The 22,548-nt window shown below is 38.5% G+C and overlaps 1 protein-coding gene across 2 annotated transcripts in view; it reads left to right on the top strand.

Moving 5' to 3' along the window:
* Positions 1 to 22,548, top strand: part of ascc3 (activating signal cointegrator 1 complex subunit 3) — a 125,971-nt gene that overhangs the window by 2,619 nt on the left and 100,804 nt on the right. For both annotated transcript variants that reach the window (XM_020091324.2, XM_020091325.2), the window contains exons 3-5: positions 4,453 to 4,603; positions 9,451 to 10,028; positions 16,603 to 16,720. In XM_020091324.2, the coding sequence (XP_019946883.1) occupies positions 4,453 to 4,603; positions 9,451 to 10,028; positions 16,603 to 16,720 (847 nt within the window). The remainder of the gene's footprint in view (positions 1 to 4,452; positions 4,604 to 9,450; positions 10,029 to 16,602; positions 16,721 to 22,548) is intronic.

The following is a 22,548-nucleotide window of genomic DNA, read 5'->3' as shown; positions in this document are numbered from 1 at the left end:
TTATCTTTGATGATACAGCTTGCATCGCCTGTGGCTCTTATCAAATATTTCCATTTTGGATCATTGGAATATCCAAAAACACAGATGTAGAGAGTTGTAGGCGCGGTAAACAGAGGCTGTAGTATCAGTGTGTGTGGTTACAGTCCTCTGTGTGAGCTCTTGGGCAGAAGACACATTGCCTCAATGTCATGATAACATGTATTTGATAACTTGCTAGAAAACTGGGGATTTGTATGTGACACTTGTCCCTGCTTATTTACAACTTTTTATGCTACAGGACGAAAGATGATGTGTTTGTCAGCTTTATAGTGAAATAAACAACAGAATGAATTCACTTTAACTTTAATAGCCCCAGACAGATGTATTAACACTAGCTCACTCTACTCATACCTCTGAGTTATTGTTGGAGTTAAGAAATTACTTAAGTGTGAAATGAGTGTGTTGCAGCACAAGGGCATGGAAGCATCCCTCATATTACATATTAATAACACGTCATTAATGCTTATGTTTGACATTCCAGCTGTTGGCCAATAAAATATACCAGACACCTCATTCCAGATGTCTAGTAAAAAAACTCTTGAATTATAGAAAACGGTGTCAATACTAGAAACGTGAAACTAGCTGCAGGGATCATGAAACGAGACTCAGCCCACCTGTTTGTAATTTTATTTTCCTCTAAATTATGGTGGCATGATAACTTGATGCATATTATATCTAAAGCAAACAGTTTGCCAACTCTTTCAACTGTCACAAAGTCACACACTGAAAAATATATCACTGAGCCTGACAAACATCTGCACTCTTTATTAAACAACATTAACAAACTGAAATTCAATCAGCTGTCGAACCACAGGGTAATTTACATTAGTATACCCAGTGGTTTATGAACAGTAGCATTAAATCAATGTGAAAACAGTTTGAACCAGTACATTTATTGTTAATTGCTAATTAATTAATCTGTTGTTTTTCAGCAATTTTTGATGTCACAATTATGAAGATTGTTTTTAAAGGTCATAGAATTAAAATGAAAGGCTATGTGATGAGGAGCGGCCTCACAGCGAGAGTCTCTCTCTCTCTCTCTCTCTCTCTCTCTCTCTCTCTCTTTCTCTCTTTCTCTCTCCACCGATGCTAATATACTGCTTTAACACCACGGTGAGAAAAAATGTTGGATGGATGGATTGATACACAGACCTGTTTTCAGTTTTTGAAGTTTGTTTTAATCTTTGTTTTTGTGAAACATTGGCTTTTTGGATGAGTTATTGAAATGGATCCCTGTGAGGAGTTAAGGGTCTTTGGGGGAATCGCTAACAGCTCTGAAACATGACAAGCAGCTCCAAACACACACTGTTTTTTTATGAGGCTGCAGACAAAAATAAGTGTGGTGTTATAAAAAGTAGATTATTTATCTCTGAAATGTTGTGGAAGAAAAATATTGGTCATAGTTAGGATTATAAGTAACAGAAATACTCAAGTAAAGCATTTATAACACAGAATTAGTCTTTGGTAACACAAAACCCTATATTGATGACGGGAGTCAAGAAATGACTTCACCTTTCCGCACACTGGTTTGAACTTCCCAATCCACCATGACATATTTTGAGTTCCTCCACTGGCCTGTGGAGAAACTTAATTTGGTTCTCTTGGTTCTTGCACATATTTGTCTTAGGGAGGCAGAGAGGGTCACAGGGCAGACCTATGGAACCTTTTTTTCCCAGCTGTCTACTTTAGTTGTTGTTCAAGAGTTGGCCACAGACATGAACTGGTTCCCTCTGAAAGATCTCGAACAAGACATTCAGGTGTGGCAGCACATTGTTAAGCATCACTAATGTATAAACAAACTCTTTGTTGTTCATTTGTCCATTTCTTTATTCAGAGTGCCTGAAAGTCTGGAGTAGTGTGATCAAATGTTGGCTGACATCAGTACAAGATTTAAGAGTCTTTCTTTCTGCACTTGAATTGTGAGCCGTTTTTTTCAGCTTCAATATCCAGTTGTCTTATGGTTGACAAGAGCGTCACAGATGCTGCTGAGTGCTATAGGTATTTATGTCATTTTCAGACCTGTCTCAGTGTCATTTCAACCACCTGAATGTCCCTCACTAAGTAATTGGTGGGTCCACATGCCAGTGCTAGATGGAGATTAATATGATGACATCGAATCATAATCACAGAGGTCTCCTTCAGGCGTATTCCAACTTCTGATTTGGATCTTGTCGCTACACTCTCTTCCTCAGAACTTAAACCACTGAGATTCTGCACTTGTAATCCGTCCCATGCTATTTGTTCTTCAGTGATAGTTTCAGCATTTGCATGAGGACTGTTTTTACTGCACATCTTTGATTTCTTCAAGTCAAATTCAGTCTCTGTTGAACATTATGAATGGAAAACTGCTCAATCACAGTCTGACACTTCATTCACTAAACCATTGTTATGCTTTGCATCCTTGACCTTAAAAGAAGGTCCCCCTCTGGCTCTTCTTGTGTCTTTGCTTTCTTTGAGGCAAATCTATTTATACCTTAGAACGTTAGTAGAAAGAGAAGATTTATTTGCGACTGCATCTCTCGCTTCTTCGCATGATTGATACTGAGCAGCGAGGGAGGAATGTCTTCACTCCATCTCTTTTAGATGCTTTTCCTTCCATATGGTAGATAGAGCATGATCTTTTATTGCACTCTTGAAACTTGTGGAGGCTCAGAGGTTGAAGGTGCTGTGTTTATTAAACTTATTGGAGGCATTGTGTATTCTGCACAGCAAACAGAACTGTCCCTCTCCTTGGGTATAGGCCGACTAACACAGACCTGTCTCTTCTGAATAAGATATGTCCCTTTTGGTGAGTCAGCCAATTGAGAAGCTGGGCTGGAACTTCATTCTGGTTTCCTAGTTGTGTGGATGGCCTGGATTTGATATTGACTCTGTACACCTGCATGCAGGTTCCACCTGTCTGGTCTATAAAACATGTTGTCTAATTTGTGTATCAGCAATCTAAAACAAAATAATATGCTGCATCCCTGACTGACAAAATTACACATTTTCATCGGAATAAATAATGCATAAATAAATAAATGAATGAGGATGCTAAATAAAAATATTCTTTAAAATAATTGAATTCATAAAAAAATACTAAAGTTTGGAATTAATTAATTTTAATATATTTTGATCTAGTCTTTTTTTCCACAGAAAGTATGATTAGTGAGTAAAAATAACTCTATTAACAATATTCCTGACATGAAAACACTGATCGAAGTGTTGGGTACCAAAATCCCAAACATGAGTCAGTATTAGTCCTTCCTCCTGTTTACCTCCCTCTGCTGCAGCTGTGATTCATTGTCTGCAGATACCACTGGTAGAGAGAAGGGGGCAGCTAAGTTTACAAGAATTTGAGATTGTGGCAAACAAAGAAACACTTCCAGTCACAGACACACAACTGTTTTATATTCTCCATAACAAGTCGGGTTAAAGTGCGATAAATGGTGTTCCATGCTCTACCATATTGCCTGATTACATGTTAACTTCAGTCTTTGCACATGATACAATGCCATATGACTCAGTTTATATGATAATGGATGATATAATACCAGATACAGTATTTAATGATCATTAGTTGACTTGTTGAATTTCTCTTTCAACTAAGTGCCTTATTTGTAGCTGTGACAGTAATTGTCCCCTGGTTTTGCTGGAAGCAGGGTAACACAGGAGAAATCATATAAAATCTAGCATCTGTTCCTTGAATTTAATTAGTTAATCCAGCCCAACTTGTTCGAACCTGCAGCGACTGTTCTGAGGGATAACATTCTCACAATTCTCTAAGGGGCAGTTTTCTAGTCAGAGGGAATACGAGTCAGCCAGTGAACACAGTTGTATACAGACTATTGTGATTCTGCAGGAGTCCTGACAAAATAACCCAGATGACATCATCAGATCAGATTTTTATCATAAAATTGCAGGCTGCACAGAGTTGAATGAAAAGAGTCTGTTGAGTTTTATTGTGGGAAATGAAGGGCTGTGTGTTTTTGTAGTTTGGCGTTTTAGTTCTGTACGAGTGAAGCACCTATTCAAAATGTATCCAACACTGGTACATATATTAAAATATTGATTCATGTAGACTGCCCCGATGGAGGAATGGTTAAATGATTGAATGAATGAAAAATGTCTTGTATGGTTCTTCAACTTCGTCAGAATATCTCAGAGTCATATTTGGCTACAAGACACGGCACAGAAGGCAGCTATTATTATGGTTAATTCCAGGCTGAATGTGGTGGATGAACTACACTGTAATATTTTCCAAATATTCTTTTTACAAAGTATTCACACAATATGGGCAAACTATTGGAGAACACTGTTCTTATCCAAGGGTATGTTGGCCATTAGAGATACCTGAGATTATTAGAGCAGTGAGTGCTGCTTTTCTACTTCTTGAAATGTAATGTTTTTTTCTCTCCCTGTGGCTCTTGGTAGACCAAACGTCTGAAGCGACAGGAGCTGTTTGCCAGAGAGGGCCTGACTTGGCAGAAGATTGTCCGTTTCTGCACCGAGCATCAGGACAAAGCTGAGCACCAAGCTGCCAGTCAGGAACTGAAGAGCTTCCTTCTGGCAGCCAAACAGATTGGTAATTAACTCCTTAGCCTCAAATCCATTGTCATTCCTTTCAATCTATGTCCATGTGTTTGTGTTGCACTGATGAAAACATAACAGAATGTCATCTATTTTTAGACTGCTTGTGTAGAAGCAGCTGCTGAAATTACGCTTTAGTTTTTCTGCCTTTAGTAGATCAGAATCAGAAATGAATTCAACAGTCAAGTTGAAAGGACAGTTGCTCATGTGACAGAAAAGGTGTTTTTCAAATTTTATTCTAGCAGCATGTTGTCATACTAATGACACCAAAGTTTTAGGTGTCTGACATTTCTGCATCAGTCTTTGAAATTGATGCACAAAAGTTTTTGTTGAGCTGAGGACAGAATTGAAACTGAGAAAAAAAAATCTGTAGCAACCCTGGAAATACATTTTCAGTGTTTCAGAACCATGTGCATGAGCTACAGTCACTTTATTCTATTGGGAAAACCTGGACAAATCAAACTACAACTATCTGCATGACAAGCACTGCAACTAGAGGTCAGCCATGTGTTTTTCTTAATTTGGGTGAACTGACTGACACAAATAGTTCAACCATTTAAGTGAAAACAAAGGCGTATGTTAAAGCTATTAAACTGTTTGGTGTGCAAAGCTATTTTCTGGTACATCATTAACCTACCGATTTAATGAACCGCCTCCCAGAAATTACCTTCATATACTACAAAATTGCTTTCCCTGTTACATTGTGGTGGAACCGTAATTGCTGGCTAGATTATGTTCAAAGGCAACCTTTTTTTCTTTATTTTTAATTTATTGTTTTTGAATAAATTAACAAAGTGCTTCTTTTATTCAGTTAGCCAGTCACTAGGTGCTGATTGGGGTTAATGCACATTTGACATTGTAGAGAGCCGAGGTTTGCAAAGTCCTGTCTGTGGTCAGGTTTAGACAATAAAACACTTTGGTCAGGGTTTGGGAAAGATTATTATTCTTTTCTTTTTTTTAATTAAAACATACCACAATTTTGTTGAATCTAAACCAACCCCTGTGAGAGTTTAAATATAACCATAACATTCTTAAACAATGCTGTTGTCACTATAAGTGGACATTTCAGTGCAAGATTAGTAATTTTGTAGAGAAACAAATATGTTATGTTACTGATACGTTCACTAACAACTAAAATAATATTTATGGACTAAATGATGCGGAAAAGATGTGCATTCATGTTAACATTTACACACATATATATAAACTCAGCAAAAAAAGAAACGTCCCTTTTTCAGGACTGTGTATTTCAACAATAATGTTGTAAAAACCCAAATAACTTTACAGATCTTCATTGTAAAGGGTTCAAACAATGTTTCCATGCATGTTCAATTAACCATAATCAATAAATTAACATGCACCTGTGGAATGGTCGTTAAGACCATAACAGCTTACAGAGAGTAGGGATTTAAGGTCACAGTTCTAAAAACGCAGGACACTAAAGAGACTTGTCTACCGACTGTGAAAAACACCCAGAGAAAGATGCCCAGGGTCCCTGCTCATCTGCGTGAACGTGCATTAGGCATGCTGCAGGGAGGCATGAGGACTGCTGATGTGGCCAGGGCAATAAATTGCCATGTCCGCACTGTGAGACGCCTAAGACAGCACTACAGGGAGACAGGAAGGACAGCTGATCATCCTCGCAGTGGAAGACCACGTGTAACAACACCTGCACAGGATCGGTACAACCGAATATCACACCTGCGTGATTTTGAGCCTCCCTTCATTCAGGGACACATTATTCTATTTCTGTTAGTCACATGTCTGTGAAACATTTTTAGTTTATGTCTTATGGTGTTGACTCTTTTAGTGTTCATACAAATATTTACATACATTAAGTTTACTGAAAGTAAAAACAGTTGAAAGTCAGAGGACATTTGTTTTTTTCCTGAAAATATATATATATATATTTTATTTTTTCCCAGATTCATATAAGGTCACTGTGACCTTGACCTTTGACCACTGAAATTGAATCAGTTAATCTTTGAGTCCAAGTGACAACCATTTATTTTTAAGAGGTCATAATAATGTTCTTTGAGGCCACGGTGACCTTGTTCTTTGAACACCAAAATCTAATCCATTTATCTGTAATCTGTCCCTTGAGATGTTCCTCAGATATCACATTCACGAGGCAAAACATGTCTTTTGAGAGGTTACAGTGACCTTGTCTTTTGACTACAACAATTCGAATCAATTCATTCATGAGTCCAAGTGAATTGTGCCAGATGCAATCACACATCATGGACAGACCTGATTTATCACATTCACAAGAACAAACGGCCAGTGTGGTCTTGATCTCTGACCCCCAGGCACCAAAATATTTGAGTCCAAGTGTTCATTTGTGCCAAATCTTAAGAAATTCCCTGAAGCCAATTTTTTTTTATGTTCAAGAGGCCAAAAAGTGTTTTGGGAGTTTTCAAAACAAGGCAACTGCAGTTTCTGACTCAAGTATATAAATTTATATAGAGGGCATCTGAGAAAATAAAGCAATGTTAATTATGTTCTTTATTTGCTTCCTTTTTCCTTTTGAAAACAACAAAGGTGTACTTGTTGGTATTGATCGGATAACAACCACAAACACCGACTTGTTATTTTGCCCATCAATCGATGATGCTAACAATTCAAAATTGAATCTACATCACAATAAAGTTTATAAAAAGTTAAGGGGTTTGAATATTTTCCCAAACCACTTTAGACTTAAAACTGGAACAAATCAAAAGTTGGTCCCAGCTAGGTGAAGTCATTAGAAATGCGATGCAATAGTTTTAATAGGCTACTGCAGAGTCTACCGCACAAACTGAATTTCATTTTCCGTTTTAATGTATGATCTCATTTGAAAATGCTGCCCAACAAATGAAAATACCAGATTCAGAAACAGGTGTTTGATAGCAAGCCATACTATATAATGTTATCGTTTTTCAAAGAAGTCAAGCGGTAGCTGAACTTAACACGTCAATTACGGAGCTCAGATTTAAGAGTTGCAATTTTCTGCTTTCATGACAGTATTTTTTTCTTCTCATTCATCAGTCAAGAGTAGCAGCATTTCTTGTTGGGATGCTCCCCACTGTGTTGAACCTGCCCTCTGTCTATGTTAGTGGACCCAAAAAAGAAGTTGCTGATAAGCACACTCTGGAGAGGATGAAAGCAGCCATTCTGTTCTGCTACGTGCAGCGACGAGTCAATGGCAGTAGAACGATTTAATTGGTTAAAATCCTTTTCATCTGTTTTTGCTTCCCTCTGCCTCTCCACTCCTCTTCACTCTGTTCTCCCTCTGTCCCTCTGACATTTTTTCCTCTAATTGGACAATTATTCTATAGGCTACTCCTTTTAGTTAAGGATAGTTGTGGCTAAGCATGAACTGTTTGGATATTATTTAAATGAGGTGCAGGGAACTTCAACAGTGATCTCATGCTGTAGCTTTTACTGCTCAGAAGAACAGCTGCTGATTCTTTCCACAAGCTATGAATGGTACACTGCTCCGATTTAATGGCCATACACAAACCACTAATGATAAGAGAAAGGGGTGAAGGTGATTGTCACAATGTGTAATAATCGTAATTATCATCGTCATTAAAATGATTTTGAATCCATCAGTTTGAATTATCTCTATATATAGTGATGTTAGATTATAGGAGAGAAGTTCAAACAGCTAATAAAATTAAATCTTTTTGTCTTCATTAAAAATTCAGAGGAAAATTTAGAGGGTTGACCCCTGACATCTGGGAATTTAGATACAATACATTTCATCAGGGTTCTTGTTCTTGTTATATTTTGCACTTTGTTCACTAAAATTGAGTCCAGTATTTGTGTAAAGGTACTTAATGCCTTTTCACCGTGGAGTGAAAGGAATGAGTATTTCTTCCACTATTCCATGATTTCAGATTCCAGACTAATAATAATACAATGTAAGTTACAACAACAATTGTAATAAGAATAAGTGTAATTGAAGAGGATATTAACAACAAAAATAATTTGTATATATATATATATATATATATATATATATAATGTATGTGTGTAAAGTAAATTTATGTTAAAAATATCTCTTCTAATGTCCTCATATTTTGAGCACATTGTCAGGAAGTGTTACAATGTTAACCACACTCGATGTTATAATTCTGATATCGTATTATTATTAATAGGTTTAAATACATTCTCGTCTCTCTATCAAAAGAAAATTCAACATTTTTGGTGTATTAAATTACCCTTATTGAGGGTCTTAAAAGGGACTTAAAAACATTAAATATGACTTTTAAAATGGTGTCTAAGCCTCCAGGCAGCTGGTGCGACCAGAACACCCTCTCTGATCTGAATTTTAGTTTTGTTTAAGCATGAAGTGCACACTTTGACTCTTTGACTTTGACTCTCTCAAGCACATTCAATCACATTTAATAACATCTAGTTTAAAGCAAATCTTTTTCTCTGGTCGACAAAATTTAATGTAAAAACTATTTCCAGTCTAAAATGTTATTGCATTTTGAATAAATCTTTTTTTTTTTTTCTCCACAACCATCTGGCTACCCCCAGAAAGTATCTCACCACCCCTGTGGGGGTTGGGACACCCAGGTTGACGATCACTGATATAGACATTAAGTCTGCGGTTTATGTTTACACATTTATTTAAACTGGCCATTGTTTAGTGTCTGACTGTCTGGTTTACCAAATGTGTGTGTTCATGTTTTATTTTCTGGTTCTGATATCGTTTAACTTTATATTAATTAATTATACTTTTCTGACACACTTTGTCTTTTTGAAAGGTACTATACTAAATACATTTTACATGTAACTACTTCCATTGCAATCATGACATCCAAGTGTTAAATGTTGTGTTTTGTTTCACAGTGGGGGCTGATCACGGTCAGGAGGCTATTGAAAGTGCTGCTGTTTTTCTGTTTGAGACCTTCCACAACAAAGACCATGTGGGCACAGAGGAGACCCGGGCCATCAGACAGATGTTTGGCCCCTTTCCGTCGGCTGCAGCCGAAGCCTCCTGTGCCTCTGCGGCTCGGCTTGTGGCTTCACTTGGAAACTCCCGAGTTGAAGATTTTATTCAGACCCAAAGCTCCCATCACAACCCCCAACGAGGCTCCACTTTTGGACGTAACATTGTCTTTTCACATGATTGCTACACATTGGACCCACTGGAGGGGCTGCCCTTCTCTGCTGCCCATGAGGAGGACATTAGCCTGGACTTTATCAACTTTCTAAACAACCAGCAAAGCGGGAGGAAGGCCACCAGTGAGGAAGAGGCGTCCAGCTCAGGCAGATCTACCGGCTCCGGTGATGGAGCTATCCTAAGAGCGGAGGTCGAGAAGTACCTGAACAGAGGCAACATGATCTCATCCAGCCCAGAGGAGCTGTGCACATCCTTGTTTGAGATGCTGGCCTCCCACAAGAGTGATGATGAGCTACAGAATGAGGTTTGTGTCATACAATCTAATATATACAGTAGATACTGTCTCTTATTATTTCTTCTTGGGAATTTATTTGATACAGTTTGTAAAATTTGTCAGAACTCACAGGACATGTAAGTTTGGTAATGAAGTCTTCTTCTTGGCCTCGTTCTTTGGGTCATTGTCGTGCTGAAAGAAGAAGCATCGCCCCATTCTATGTGCGCTGGTACAGTTAGATAGTTAACTGTGGCTAAAGTAAAATCTGGATCTATGGGTAAGACATTGTTAAATAGGGTCAGCCTTACTCGCTCTGTCATTCCCTCAGCCCTCCCTGCTGGTGGAGAGAGAGTGAAGGAGAGGTCCAACTAAAACACAACTAATGATGAGGGTACAGGCAGGGAGAGACCGGCTGAACCAGTGAGGAACAAATAACTACTTAAACTACTTTAAACTGGCTGACGCAGTACTTTTAGTTGCAGTTCAAGAGGAAATGCTGTGTGTATCAGAAGCACTTGGGTCTGTCCATTGCAGGAAACTTTTAAGTTGTTTTCACCGGATTAACACAGTTTAAGATTAAAAGTTTAAAGGTGAATGGAGATAGTAAAAATCACTAACCCTGCAGCAGCGTTTCCAACTGAACACAGAGGCTGTAACGGCCCAGCATTATCTGATTTTTCCCACCGCAATTTAATTATGAATAAGACATTCTTTAATGTTTATTATTATTTAAAATATTTTGTGTCCAAAACACACCAGATTTAACACTGCACTTCATTGGGCCCCCTAGCTGTGTGTGAGCAGGTATTCATTCATTTATTTCTGGAATTATTAGATAAATGTTCATAAAATAGGTTAGGCATAAATGATCCTGTAGCTGATGTATATTATAACACTTAACAAATCGTAACAAGTGAAAATAAAATACTACATACTACATTATGTGGCTTTTTGCAGAGTATTATGCAGTGGTAGAACCATTGTAATTCCTTTCTAACCATTGAAAATAAAAAAAGATGTAACTCATAGTAATACACTGTTGGAAAATATCTAGGTGCAGTGTGTTGACTGTTGCAGCTGAACACCCCTCACCTCACCCTCCCCTTCCAAACATGAAAAAAAAACCTGTGGTAGCCTTCAGTTGTCATTAAAACACAAAAGGTGTTTACTTTAGAAATCTTATGTTTTTATGTCTAGTGTAAAACAAATGGTTGATTTTGAAACTCTCGCAGGACAAATTAGACTATGGAAGGCTGTAACAGTCTCGATGATTAATGGGAAACACTGATCCGCTCACCTGTTGTGCCTTCTCAGTCTCACCTTTGATTGTTACTTTGCCATCTAGAACCCCAAATAATTTGCTTGCTACCGTCGTCCATTTTCTTACCATAACAACGTAACATTACTGACTCTAATGATAGGTTTGGAGGGCAGCAGTAGGTCAAGCTGACAGTAATTGCCATCTGCTGAAATAGGAGAAAAAACTTCTTCAGATGATCTGAAGTACTTCTAGATTGTCGATTACAACCCCCCACATTCGAATGAATGTTTGAATTTCAAACAAAAAGTGACAGTAGTTTTCTTACCTTACCTTGTGTCTTACATACATGGTTAGCTCTTTGCTCACCACGTGAGATGTGAAAAAGAAATAAATCTTATTTTCATTTTGGCATGTTGTGCATTCAGGCCAACGTTCAGTTATAAAATCCTAGTGCACCCTGGAGAGTCTCTCCTGATTGGCTGCTGACAGCTCAAACTCGAGAACTGCTTTATTTGACTTTTGGGACCAAACACCACAGTTAACACTGGAGCTGATTCCATCAAAGCAGCCAACCCAATGAGCCATAGAGCCCTACATTTACATTTATACCCTTCTTTATTTCTCTTACAGTTGAGTTTGCAGTGAGGTTATTTTGATTAAGACTCATCCACAATGATATGTTTTAGTTTGCAAACTTTTAGAATATAGAACTCTGGAAACTCTGTAGATCCTTTTAGTTTGAAAACTCCAGGCCTGCATTTTATTTTGGAGAAGATGATGCAGTCACCCACATTCACTTTCTGATTGGTTCTTATCAGTCACAACTCTTCTATCGGCAGCGAAGGCAAAATGTTGTTAACACGTCAGTCACAGTTTCACATTGTGGTTTGTCCAAAAAAAAAAGAAATCCCTTATTGCTGTTCCTCATTTGTAGTATTTTCTGCAAATATCTACAAATCTATTTCCTGTTAACAGCAGTATGTGCATTAGTGTATGTTAACTTTCTTTTTTTAGAATTTGAATTGCGTTTTGTGCATGTGTATATGTCAGTGTATTTTTATGGCTGCAAGCATGGGTGAAGAGCCCAAGACAAATCTTCCTAGAATGTGGGACAATAAATAGTTACTAGTCAACTATACTATTGACATAGATTATTTCTAAAACAGAACTGAAATGCTTACCTGGATGGAGAAATTAAAATAAAATCATACACGAGTGGATGTAGTCTGTAGTTCAGTTTGTAAAAGTTTATTGCCTGCTGGGCTGGTGTTCGTGTTGCTCTGTGTACTGCAATGATTAACAAAAACAATTGGAAACGACCTGAGGGGGCTTCTCAGGTGATGTTTGGACTTTCTGTGTTGCAGTGGTACATTTAATACTGTAGTGCAGCTATTGATTCTGCCACCTTGACCTTCAACAGCTGGCCTTTTGGTTTTGACCCAGACGCTGGATGTATATTGTCATGGCTTTTTGACAAAGTCGTCCTTGGCCTTTACCTCTTGATGGTTTTAGACATTTCCCAGACCATGCCTTTGACCTTCATTGGTAATCAAGACTCTTTTGAAATATTAACAAGTCAACATGTACACATAAGATCGGAGGCCAACCTTATACGCTTCCTTAGCAGCCTCAAGAAGACAGACTTTTTTTTCTAACATTGTAGAGGACAAGTGCAGTGTCCGTTCTAAACCTTCCTGTTTGGAATGAGCTGTTTGCTTGATCTGTGTTAATGATGTTTGCAGCTTTCTTTCTGAAACTGTAGAGGTGATCTAAAGTAACTTAGCTGCAGCATCAGTTAGTCTCCTGTTTATTCAAAGTTTGGTGAATCTCAATGGAGTACGCAGAAGCCTGAAGTGGAGAATCAGCTGACAGTGCTGTGAACGCGTTGTCGTGATTGATTTATTCTGTTTTTTAATATTTATTATTAATATTGAACATATAGCATATTTAATCGCACCAAATTCTACACTGCACTTCTTACAAAGTATGATAAGTTCTGGAATTAATAGATAGAAAGATGAGATCATGTTAATGCTGGACAATGGCACCAAGTGCTAATTCAATGTGAGTAATTGATAACTTAAGGTTTTTTTAAACTTTTATTTGATCTTTTTATCAACCCTCTGTGTTGTTTGAATTAATGATGATTAAATGGCCCTAATAATCAGACTGGAGTCATGTTTCATTGTTTCATTTCAAGTTTCAGTTGTCATTTCTGCATTTGTTCTGTTTAGGAGGGATTGTTATCAAGCCCTAAATGGCATATTTGTCCTATAGATTTCATGTCTGTTTGACGTAGAAGCAGTGAGCAGTAGTGGAGTTGTATAGGTTTGTAATATTGGTTAATTTTACAGATCTCATTTCTGTCATACCTGTAGCTGGGTATCAAAGTTCTAGAAAATAATAATACAGTTTCCAGTAACACGTTGTATATGCTCCAAAATTATGCTACAATATTAGTAAAATTACTGCTAGAGAGAATTTTAACTGGAATCCTCAGGTTGAATTGACCTGCTGATGAGGATAAAGTAGTCAAAGCTCCCCATTCTGTTTTGATCGTCCTTCATATTTTCCTGTGTGAAGCAAAGAAAACTGACAGAAAGAAAATATTACATAAAGGTCAGAATCACATGCTCACTGGTCTTTGTTGTGTCTCCTTGTGTTGAAACCTGTAGCAGTTATTTTTCATCCTTAACATTTAGTTATGAATTGAGAAAGGGCTACATTATTCTGTCCCCCTGCATTTTCTCTCACTTTCATTCTTTGTCTCCTTTATACTCCAAAGCTTTTATATTGTCCATATAGCTCTCTCTCTCTCTCTCTCCCTCTCCCATTTCATCATGTGCTTCGCCACAGAGGCAGAATTGTACAACTTCAGCCGGTTACAGTTGGTTCCAATGTTCCTCACGTAGTTGACATTTGGAAGTGAACTCTCCCACTGACATCTTTAGATGTAGAATGCCCTGAGTGTATGTGTGTGTGTGTGCGTGCGTGAGGGAGTGCACCTGCAGACTCTCTATGCATCTACCTCTGTGTGACTCCAAAGTCAACGCTAAAGCTTAAAGGCTGCACTCTGTGCCATTAAAACCGACAATTGAGAGAACCTGCTTCTTATTATTTCTCATTGATGACCCTGATTGCTGACATTTTGTGGCAGTTGCTTAGCACCAGAATCAGGATGGTATAGTTTGGTTGCAGTTTTGTAATGCAAAGCAGCTCTCCAGGTTCTGATTAGGAGCCTATTGGAGCAGGATTCCCTTCGCTAAGAGAGCTACCACAATCACATTTTAGCTCACATCATAGTTTAATGATGATCTGCTGAAGAAAGCCAACTCAAGGACAAAGTTTGGTCCTGTGCAGATGGCTAATAAGTGATTTGAAAAGGATTTTCAACATTCAACTGTTCCCTGATACTAGATTAGTGTAGCTATGCAACATGTAATTATTTTAAAAAACTCTGTTCAAGTTGAACCCTTTCATTTGTTCAGTGACAGACTATGTACAAGTGTGCACTGCACTGTGTTTTATTAAGACTAAGTATTAAAGTTCAATACTTTTCAGGTACCAACTCAAGAAAAATATCAAACAAAAACAAGTACTGAAGATTGGTATCAGTACTTTCTCCTATTCATACAGTTGTTAATATTTGAAATGTAGTTCAAACCCTGTTTTGCATTGAAGGTACTTAATAACCATCATCATGCAGATTAAGTTTATCTTACAACAGACATGTAATTAACATTCATTGATTTCGGTTTTGTAGTTATTTAATTTACAAGCTGTTTACGTTTGGACATTTAACAAAAATGGTGTCAATCTTAATGAAAACAGTTCAGATGATACTAAGTTGTATATATCCATAGAGAAGGTCAAGGGCTTTAACCTTGTCTTTAAAATTAACTAATCAGAGATGCTCCACAGTGTTTACATTTTCCAGCTTCAGGTTCATGGCAGAGCCTGGTGAAAAGCCGACTAAGGTTTCTGCTCCAACTCCTGAAATATTGTGACATTAAGATTTAACAGTAGTCAGCTGTTTAACCAGCAGCTTGCACCTGGAGACCTGTGAGTGAGGGGAGAAGCACATTATTAATAATTAATGCACTGAAAAGGTTATTCATATATATGTATACTGTCAGAATGAGGTTCCTTATAGTCTTCCAGGTTAATGTGCCGTGTTTCTTGACACCTGAAACTAAATATATTCATGCCAAATAGTTCTGTTCACAAGCTAAGGCCAAAGCATGTTGGAATGAAATCTGTTTTTGGTCTGTATATCTTTTAGTACTCTTTGTGTGGCTCTGTTTATTAGCATATCATGAATCTAACGGCGCAGAATTACTGACTGAATATTTTCCCAAATTGGAGTTCGCGTTGAATTGATCTCATAGGTGCAGTCCTCCCCATGTTTCACTCGTGTCAATGAGTCAGTTTAAATTCACGGGAGAAAAAGCTGAATTTATTATCAGGGATAAAGGAGCAGAGAACAGATACACATCCAGAGATTTCACACAGCTGCTGCTTCACGACAAGACTGAACAGGATCCATCTGGAGGAGAAAGTCAGCTGTGAGTTCTGTTGGGTTTGAGAGCCAAATAGTCAACTCCATGGACAGAATTCATGAGTTAAAAAAAAAAAAAAAATTTCCTTTGAGCAAAAGCAGGTGTACCCCCCACCACCCGCTTCCACAGTACCCACAAATCTAATAAAACAGAGACGTTTGCACAAACCCATAGAAGTTTAGAAACCATATAGACGAGGCCTCAGAGGGAAACAAAGATAACCCCAACAAAGAAGATGGCTGACCTGACATCAAAGTGCTTCTGTTGTTTTAGTTCCCTGCTGTGCTGACTGTTTCCTTCCCAAGGGAGGTCAGACTAAAAGAGCAAGCCATACCTGCATCCTGAAACCAATCCTGAAAGAGGGGGAAAATACAGCCTTGTTTTACAGGCCTTCACTTCTTCGGCTTTCCAATTTTAAAAACTTACAAACTTTATCATCTTTTCTATTCTGTCTCTCTGTGATATTGATGAATGACTGTGCAGCCCTGTCTCTGCTATGCTTTTAATTGTGTGCTGCTGCCGTTCACAGGATTTCTTGCTGTTGTTTTTCCATCACTTGCTAAGTGCCAGGTGGCTATATTTGGGAGGCTAAGTGGCAGAGCATATTCTGTACCAGGCTGATGGTAATTACCAGGTGCTCAGCCTTGGCAGTAGCAGCGTGTTTGCGTGTGTTGGTGAGCCATAGGATGTGGATGCATGTTTGGATGAGTGTGCCATGGTATGTAGATGCTGGAGATGACTGTATTTTTGACTTATGGTCCCCCCTCCCTCTCTCCCGCTCCAGCTGTTCGAGCTGCTGGGACCAGATGGGCTGGAGATGATCTCCACCCTCCTCCAGCAAAGGGTGGCCATCGTTGACTCCCTCCTCACTATCCCACCCGATAGGATTGGCTTCCCACCAGGTGAGACGGCACCATAGCAACCATGTCATCTCTGTGGTAACACAAATTCCACTCGTATCAACTACATGAAATAGTCATGATTAGCAAATTTACATTCCAGACCAGTTACACATTTTATTGTTCTTCAGTCTATGTGCCTCAGCACATACAATGTGAAATAATGGACACAACTCTCAGCTTTAATTTGATGAAAGATGTGTGTGTGTGCGTGCGTGTGTGTGTGCATGCACGCGTGTGTCAGAGAGAGAGCCCTTTAAACACATAGTGCCCAAATCTGAATTGTGCCAATGTAATTGGACACTTACCTGCTCCTGAGCAGCTGTGTGTATCGTTCCAACATTAATTATGCACAAAGAGCTCTGATCTGAGAGTCGATTGTTACCATTTTCATTGTGGTAGAGTTGAGTGAGCATGATAATATGGCAAAAAATTTTTATCAGAGATATAAAAGGTAGGTTGGTTTGGTACATTTTAAAAAAGCAGGTCTGCACATGATGACCAGAAAATGTCATGGTACCCCAAAAGGTGCCGGTGTTGGAAACACTTTCTTGGTGTAAAGTGTAAAATGTGTAAAATGCTGCCCAGGATGTTGGTGTACATGTTTCCTCCTTAATGACAAAAACCAAAGGATTCACCACAAGATGCACATTTTTTGTCAGCATCCAAAACAGATCAGGTTACAGTTAAAAAAAAAACCACACAAAAAGAAACCAGATAATTGCAGAACAAAGTTCAATAGACTGATGAGACAAATATCCACCTCTGTCGGAACAAAACAGGAAAGCCAATGGAACTGGCACACTGGCTTGAATGATTTATAAAGGAGCATTCTGAGCTCAGATTCAGCCCAACACATCAAAACTCAATGGGCAACATTTTAGGGACAATAAACATGTATATGGATAAAGTTCATGCCAAGTCCGATTGAGCTGAAGTGCACTCAGTAACAATCAGACTTCAGGCAGAGAACAATAACAAACAGAAGTTGAAGAATGGTGCAGTGAAGCTGTGGCAGAGAATCACCAGGAACGATACTGGTGATATTTGTGTGACCAAGACTCCAAAGAGTCAATGACTGTGAAGGATTTTCCACAAAAGATTAAATATGATCATTTTGTTTGACTTCATGTGACAAACTCTGGCAGGTATGACTTCAACAAAGCTTTGTCCTCCAAACTATTTAAAGCTGACATTTAGTACTGTCATGTATTATCCATTCTATTATTTCAGATTGTGTTACTGTCGAAGTACTGTACATAAAAAAATGATCAGTGCTGACACACTGAAAGTCCACGACACCATAGTGTTTCCCTGTCACGTTGTGGAATGTCAAGGTGCTCTTCGGCAAACTGAAGATGGAGAGCATTGATTTCTTCCATGTTTTCTTGCTTTTGACACCATACTTCATGCAACCATGCACCATGAATTGTATGGTGGACCCATGAAGAGAGATGTTAACCAGCTCCAATTATTCTTTTAATGCTTTTTCTGCCACTCTGGGCTTTTTTTTTATCTCAAGGAGTATTTTGCATTGTGCTTTTGGAGTCAGAACTCAGACATAAATCATTTCCATTTATAGACACTTGGTCTAAATGGGGACTGATGAATATCTTAACTCTTTGAGATGACTTTGTAGATCACCCCTCCCAGCTTTATGCAAATCAGCTTTTCTTGATTGTTTTTTAAGAAGCGTTGGTCAGATCAGCAGATGTAAATATTGCATACAGCTACTGTGAAAATATGCATTTACATATAATGTTGGACCAATATGATGACAATATTATCATTTAACAACAATATGATTAAAAACCCTCATTGTTTTTAATATTATTGTTTTTCAAAGCACACATTAGCAATATGCTGATGTCTTAAAGTAATCCATTACATTTTTGTGAGTGATTGTTCTGTGCAAACAAAAATACACCTGGAAAATTAGGCTTGTAGTGAATTTTATTGGGACTTTAACCATCTGACAACGTAGCAGCTCTTTGAGTTTCTCTTCCGGTTGGATGTCTTGTATGATACTCACTCAGTGGCCATGAGTCAGCTGACTCGTCAATACTCAAGCCCTTAATTACACTTGACCAAGAAAGACATGAAAAAATTGTGTTTTTTTGTAAAGGAGGCACATTGCTTCATTTTGCAAGGTCGGATTAAACTCATAATGAGGATGTGCAACAATAAGCACCATGTGTCCTGCTGTACATCCTATTAAAATTACCCCCAGGCATCTTTACGTCTGTCCACTGCATTTTCGTCAAAGACTCTTTCACTATTCTCCCTTAATAGTTTCATTATTCATTTTGACCTATACTACAAACATTTGCACACTTTTAATTTACACTCCAACCATCACAGTTTAGATGTATTATGTTTGTTGAAGTGATGTTAAATGGTCTATGGGTTAAATATTGTGTTATTTTGTAATAAAAAAATAACATATCTTACACACAGTACAAACAGTAAACAGAAATCCTCCTGTGTAAATTGGAATACAACTATTTTGCTACATAAACATACAGAGAGGCTGTCTTTTTCTGCCCATCACTGTCTGTACGCTGCAGGAGCCGTGTAACGCTCATGTTTCTACATGCTACTGAAATGTCTCAATCCACTGAAAGGCTATTACTTAAAGATTGGCCTTTCACTTAAACCCACTTCTTCATTATTTCTTTCACATCCTTTATGCCATCTACCTGGAGCGATGAAGACCAGACTAATGCTTCCCTTGTGGGCAGGCTCTGTATTTCTGTCCCTGCTTTAATACGTCTCATGAATAAGAGAAATAATCGAATACCATGCCATACTCATAGAGAAAAAGGCTGATATGTGCATGGTGTTGCTAAGGCCAAATAAACTCAGGCTCTTGTGTGGAATAGGCTTACACTGGCTTTTGCTGTAGTTAATCTGGCACTCTGGGTGGCTTAAAGCTAAATTCATTGATCTTGTATGAGATTGTACTTCAGGAGGCTTGATAGTGAGTTGTACTAAAGCAGCCCTCCCAGCACCGGCCTGCTAGTTTTTTTTATTTCACATGTCGTCTTCCTTCCTGAGCCAGCATTGTGTCTCGACCTCCTGTTTCCTCTGTCCTGAGGAGGCTGATTCCTCTCCTTGTTTTCGCCTCTTTAGCGTGCAGAATGAAGCAATAAGTAGGGGAATATATTGCTGGAAAGATAAGGGTGGATAATTTATCAATGCCAGAGCTGTTCTCTGATACATATGCAAGGTAGGCATCAAGGAGCGGCTGAAGATTAGAGGAGAGCGCTCCTGCTTTGTCAGAATAATCCCTGCAACTATTTAAAGTCACACAGAATCATCCTGCAGAGTTTTTGGAGTCATTTGAAATTCACAGGTCCTAAATATAGATTTTAAAACAGGGTTTGCAACAACACGTGAGCTGATCAGTTCCAAATAGGTCGTTATCGTCATATTAACAATCACGATATACTGTACGTATCGCAAAAGACGGGTCAAACTGCGATAATTGGTGTTCCATGTGCCATGTATTCCTGCTCTGGAAAGATCAATTGGTCAATGAATCATTGTCCGAAGAAGAGAATAAGAAAAAAATAGAGAGAGAACCGAGAACGGCAAGGCAGCTACATCAAATCCGTCTCCGCCTTCTCCAGACTAAATTCTACTAAGGAAACTTCTAGTGATCACGTTTGTCTTGGATCAAATTCATCACAAGGTGCTGTTGATTATATAAAAGAATTGTGTGGCTTATGTATGATATTCCCAGAACGTGATGGAAAAATAAGAGCACACACACACACACACACACACACACACACTCACACTCACACACTCTCACACTCTCTCTGTCTCTCTCTCTCTGTCTCTCTCTCTCCCTCTCTCTCTCCCTCAGACTCAGCTGATGTCTCTGACTCACTACAGTAAATGTTGATTTGTTTGATATGAACCCACAATATCAACACTGATCATCACATAATGACCGATGCTTTACTTTGAGTTAAATTTTTCTTCAGAGCAGTGCAGTCATCTGTAGTCCTGCTAGCTCTCACACACACACACACACACACACACACACACACACACACACACACACACACACACACACACACACACACACACACACAGTAAGACCGAACATGTGTAAACTCAGTCTGGGTAAAAACTGCAGACTTTGTAAACTTGGTTTGCTTTGACTCTGTTTGCACAGTGTGAATGATACAGAGAGGATCAGTAAAACTGTAAAAAAATAATAACTGTGTGAAAAGAGCCCAAATGAGCACTGTGAGTGGACACAGTGGAGTTGTGCATGGCTCCGGCTATGGAGCTGTCCGTGGACTCTGCGTCCATAGCCAGGGACTGTTTGTGGTTATTTATCGAATGTCATAACGTCATCGCGATATTCAACAATGTTATCGCATATCGCATGTGTTCCTAATATTCTGCAGCCCTAGTTACAAATCATTATTCTATTCTTAACCTCTCAAATAACCAATAGGCCCATTAGTATAAACACTTTCAGAGTCCTTCCATAGTTTTTTATGAGGATGAGCGGTCTCATCATCTAGTCTGCTGGCTTTTATGGCTGCCTTCTGTTGACAGGGTTATATGTATGACTCAAGTAATTGACCTCCCTAAGTTAAATGCTGCTGTTTTTCATGCTTGTCATATAACTCAGTGGCAGGCTGTATTACAGTGTTGGTTAAAATAAAGCCGAACTGTTAGACAGCGTAAAGTTATTCTTTAACTCTTGAATAGTTGAGTACACCAGATTCTTAAGGCTGAAGATATGGAAGCTGCATAATAAGCTTTTTAGAATATACACCGATTACTAAAATGTTTGTTTGTGTGTGTGACTATTGCTGAGATGTGAAAGGCAAACCCCAGAGAAGGTCCAGACCTCTTTGTGTGGAGATTCTCTGAAATTAAAGCCCGAAAATGACTCATGTGTTTTCTACATGTTACAGACCAACTTTACACAAATGCTTTGTCCTTTAACCTGAGTTTGGGTTTTAGGGTCCTATACAGAGTCTTCTTATCTTTAGATATGCTCTCAATCTTAAGGAAATACATACAGTACTCTGCTTTTTGACAGTTTGAGAATAAATATGTGGGTGGCACCAAATAATAAATTCCTTAGACGTAGAATCTGAGGTCAATGTTTAAGAAACTGGCAGTGGTTTCTGAGCAAAACACATTTTCAGACTGTAAAATGAACAAAATCAGTAAACGTTTCTGGGCTGATGCTCAACTTCAGCTGCTGGTCCTGCTTCATGGATGTTAGAAGAGAAATTACATTTCAGACAGTCATGTGTTTCTGAATACACAGGGACTGGATTTAGATCTCATTACCTCAATCTTCTAACCTAGGCAAGATGACAGGTTTGATGGACTCGACACAACTGGACAAATGTATGTTTTTAAAATACTCACCTTTTTGTGAACAATTTCAATCTTTTGCCCCAACAAGGTTTATCTATGGTCATACCCATAACTAAACCTGATTTTATTCCAATTGTGAAGAAGTTTTGATCAGTGTTGAAAATGTCCCTTGCCAGACAGCGTATGAGATTAGTGTTGCCTTGACAACTGAGGGTGAAGTCAGAGGGGGTTAAAAAAGGCTGATTAAATTTTCCACTATTTGCATGCCATCAGGAAGAGTGGGATTTAGTGGGAATGCCTGCCTCTTGCTGATTAGCTTTTAAATTGCAGTTAGCAGCTTGGCACTTGCATGTTGATCAAAGTGGCTCCTCTTCACATTTATATGGATGATAGAGGCAGTGCTAAATGGAATGGACAATTAAAAAAGACACAATATCCACACAGACCAAATGTTTTCATCTGCTGCTGGATAA

Source organism: Paralichthys olivaceus, chromosome 13, assembly GCF_024713975.1.
Source record: "Paralichthys olivaceus isolate ysfri-2021 chromosome 13, ASM2471397v2, whole genome shotgun sequence".
Lineage (NCBI taxonomy): Eukaryota > Metazoa > Chordata > Actinopteri > Pleuronectiformes > Paralichthyidae > Paralichthys > Paralichthys olivaceus.
This window is presented reverse-complemented; position numbering and strand designations above follow the sequence as displayed.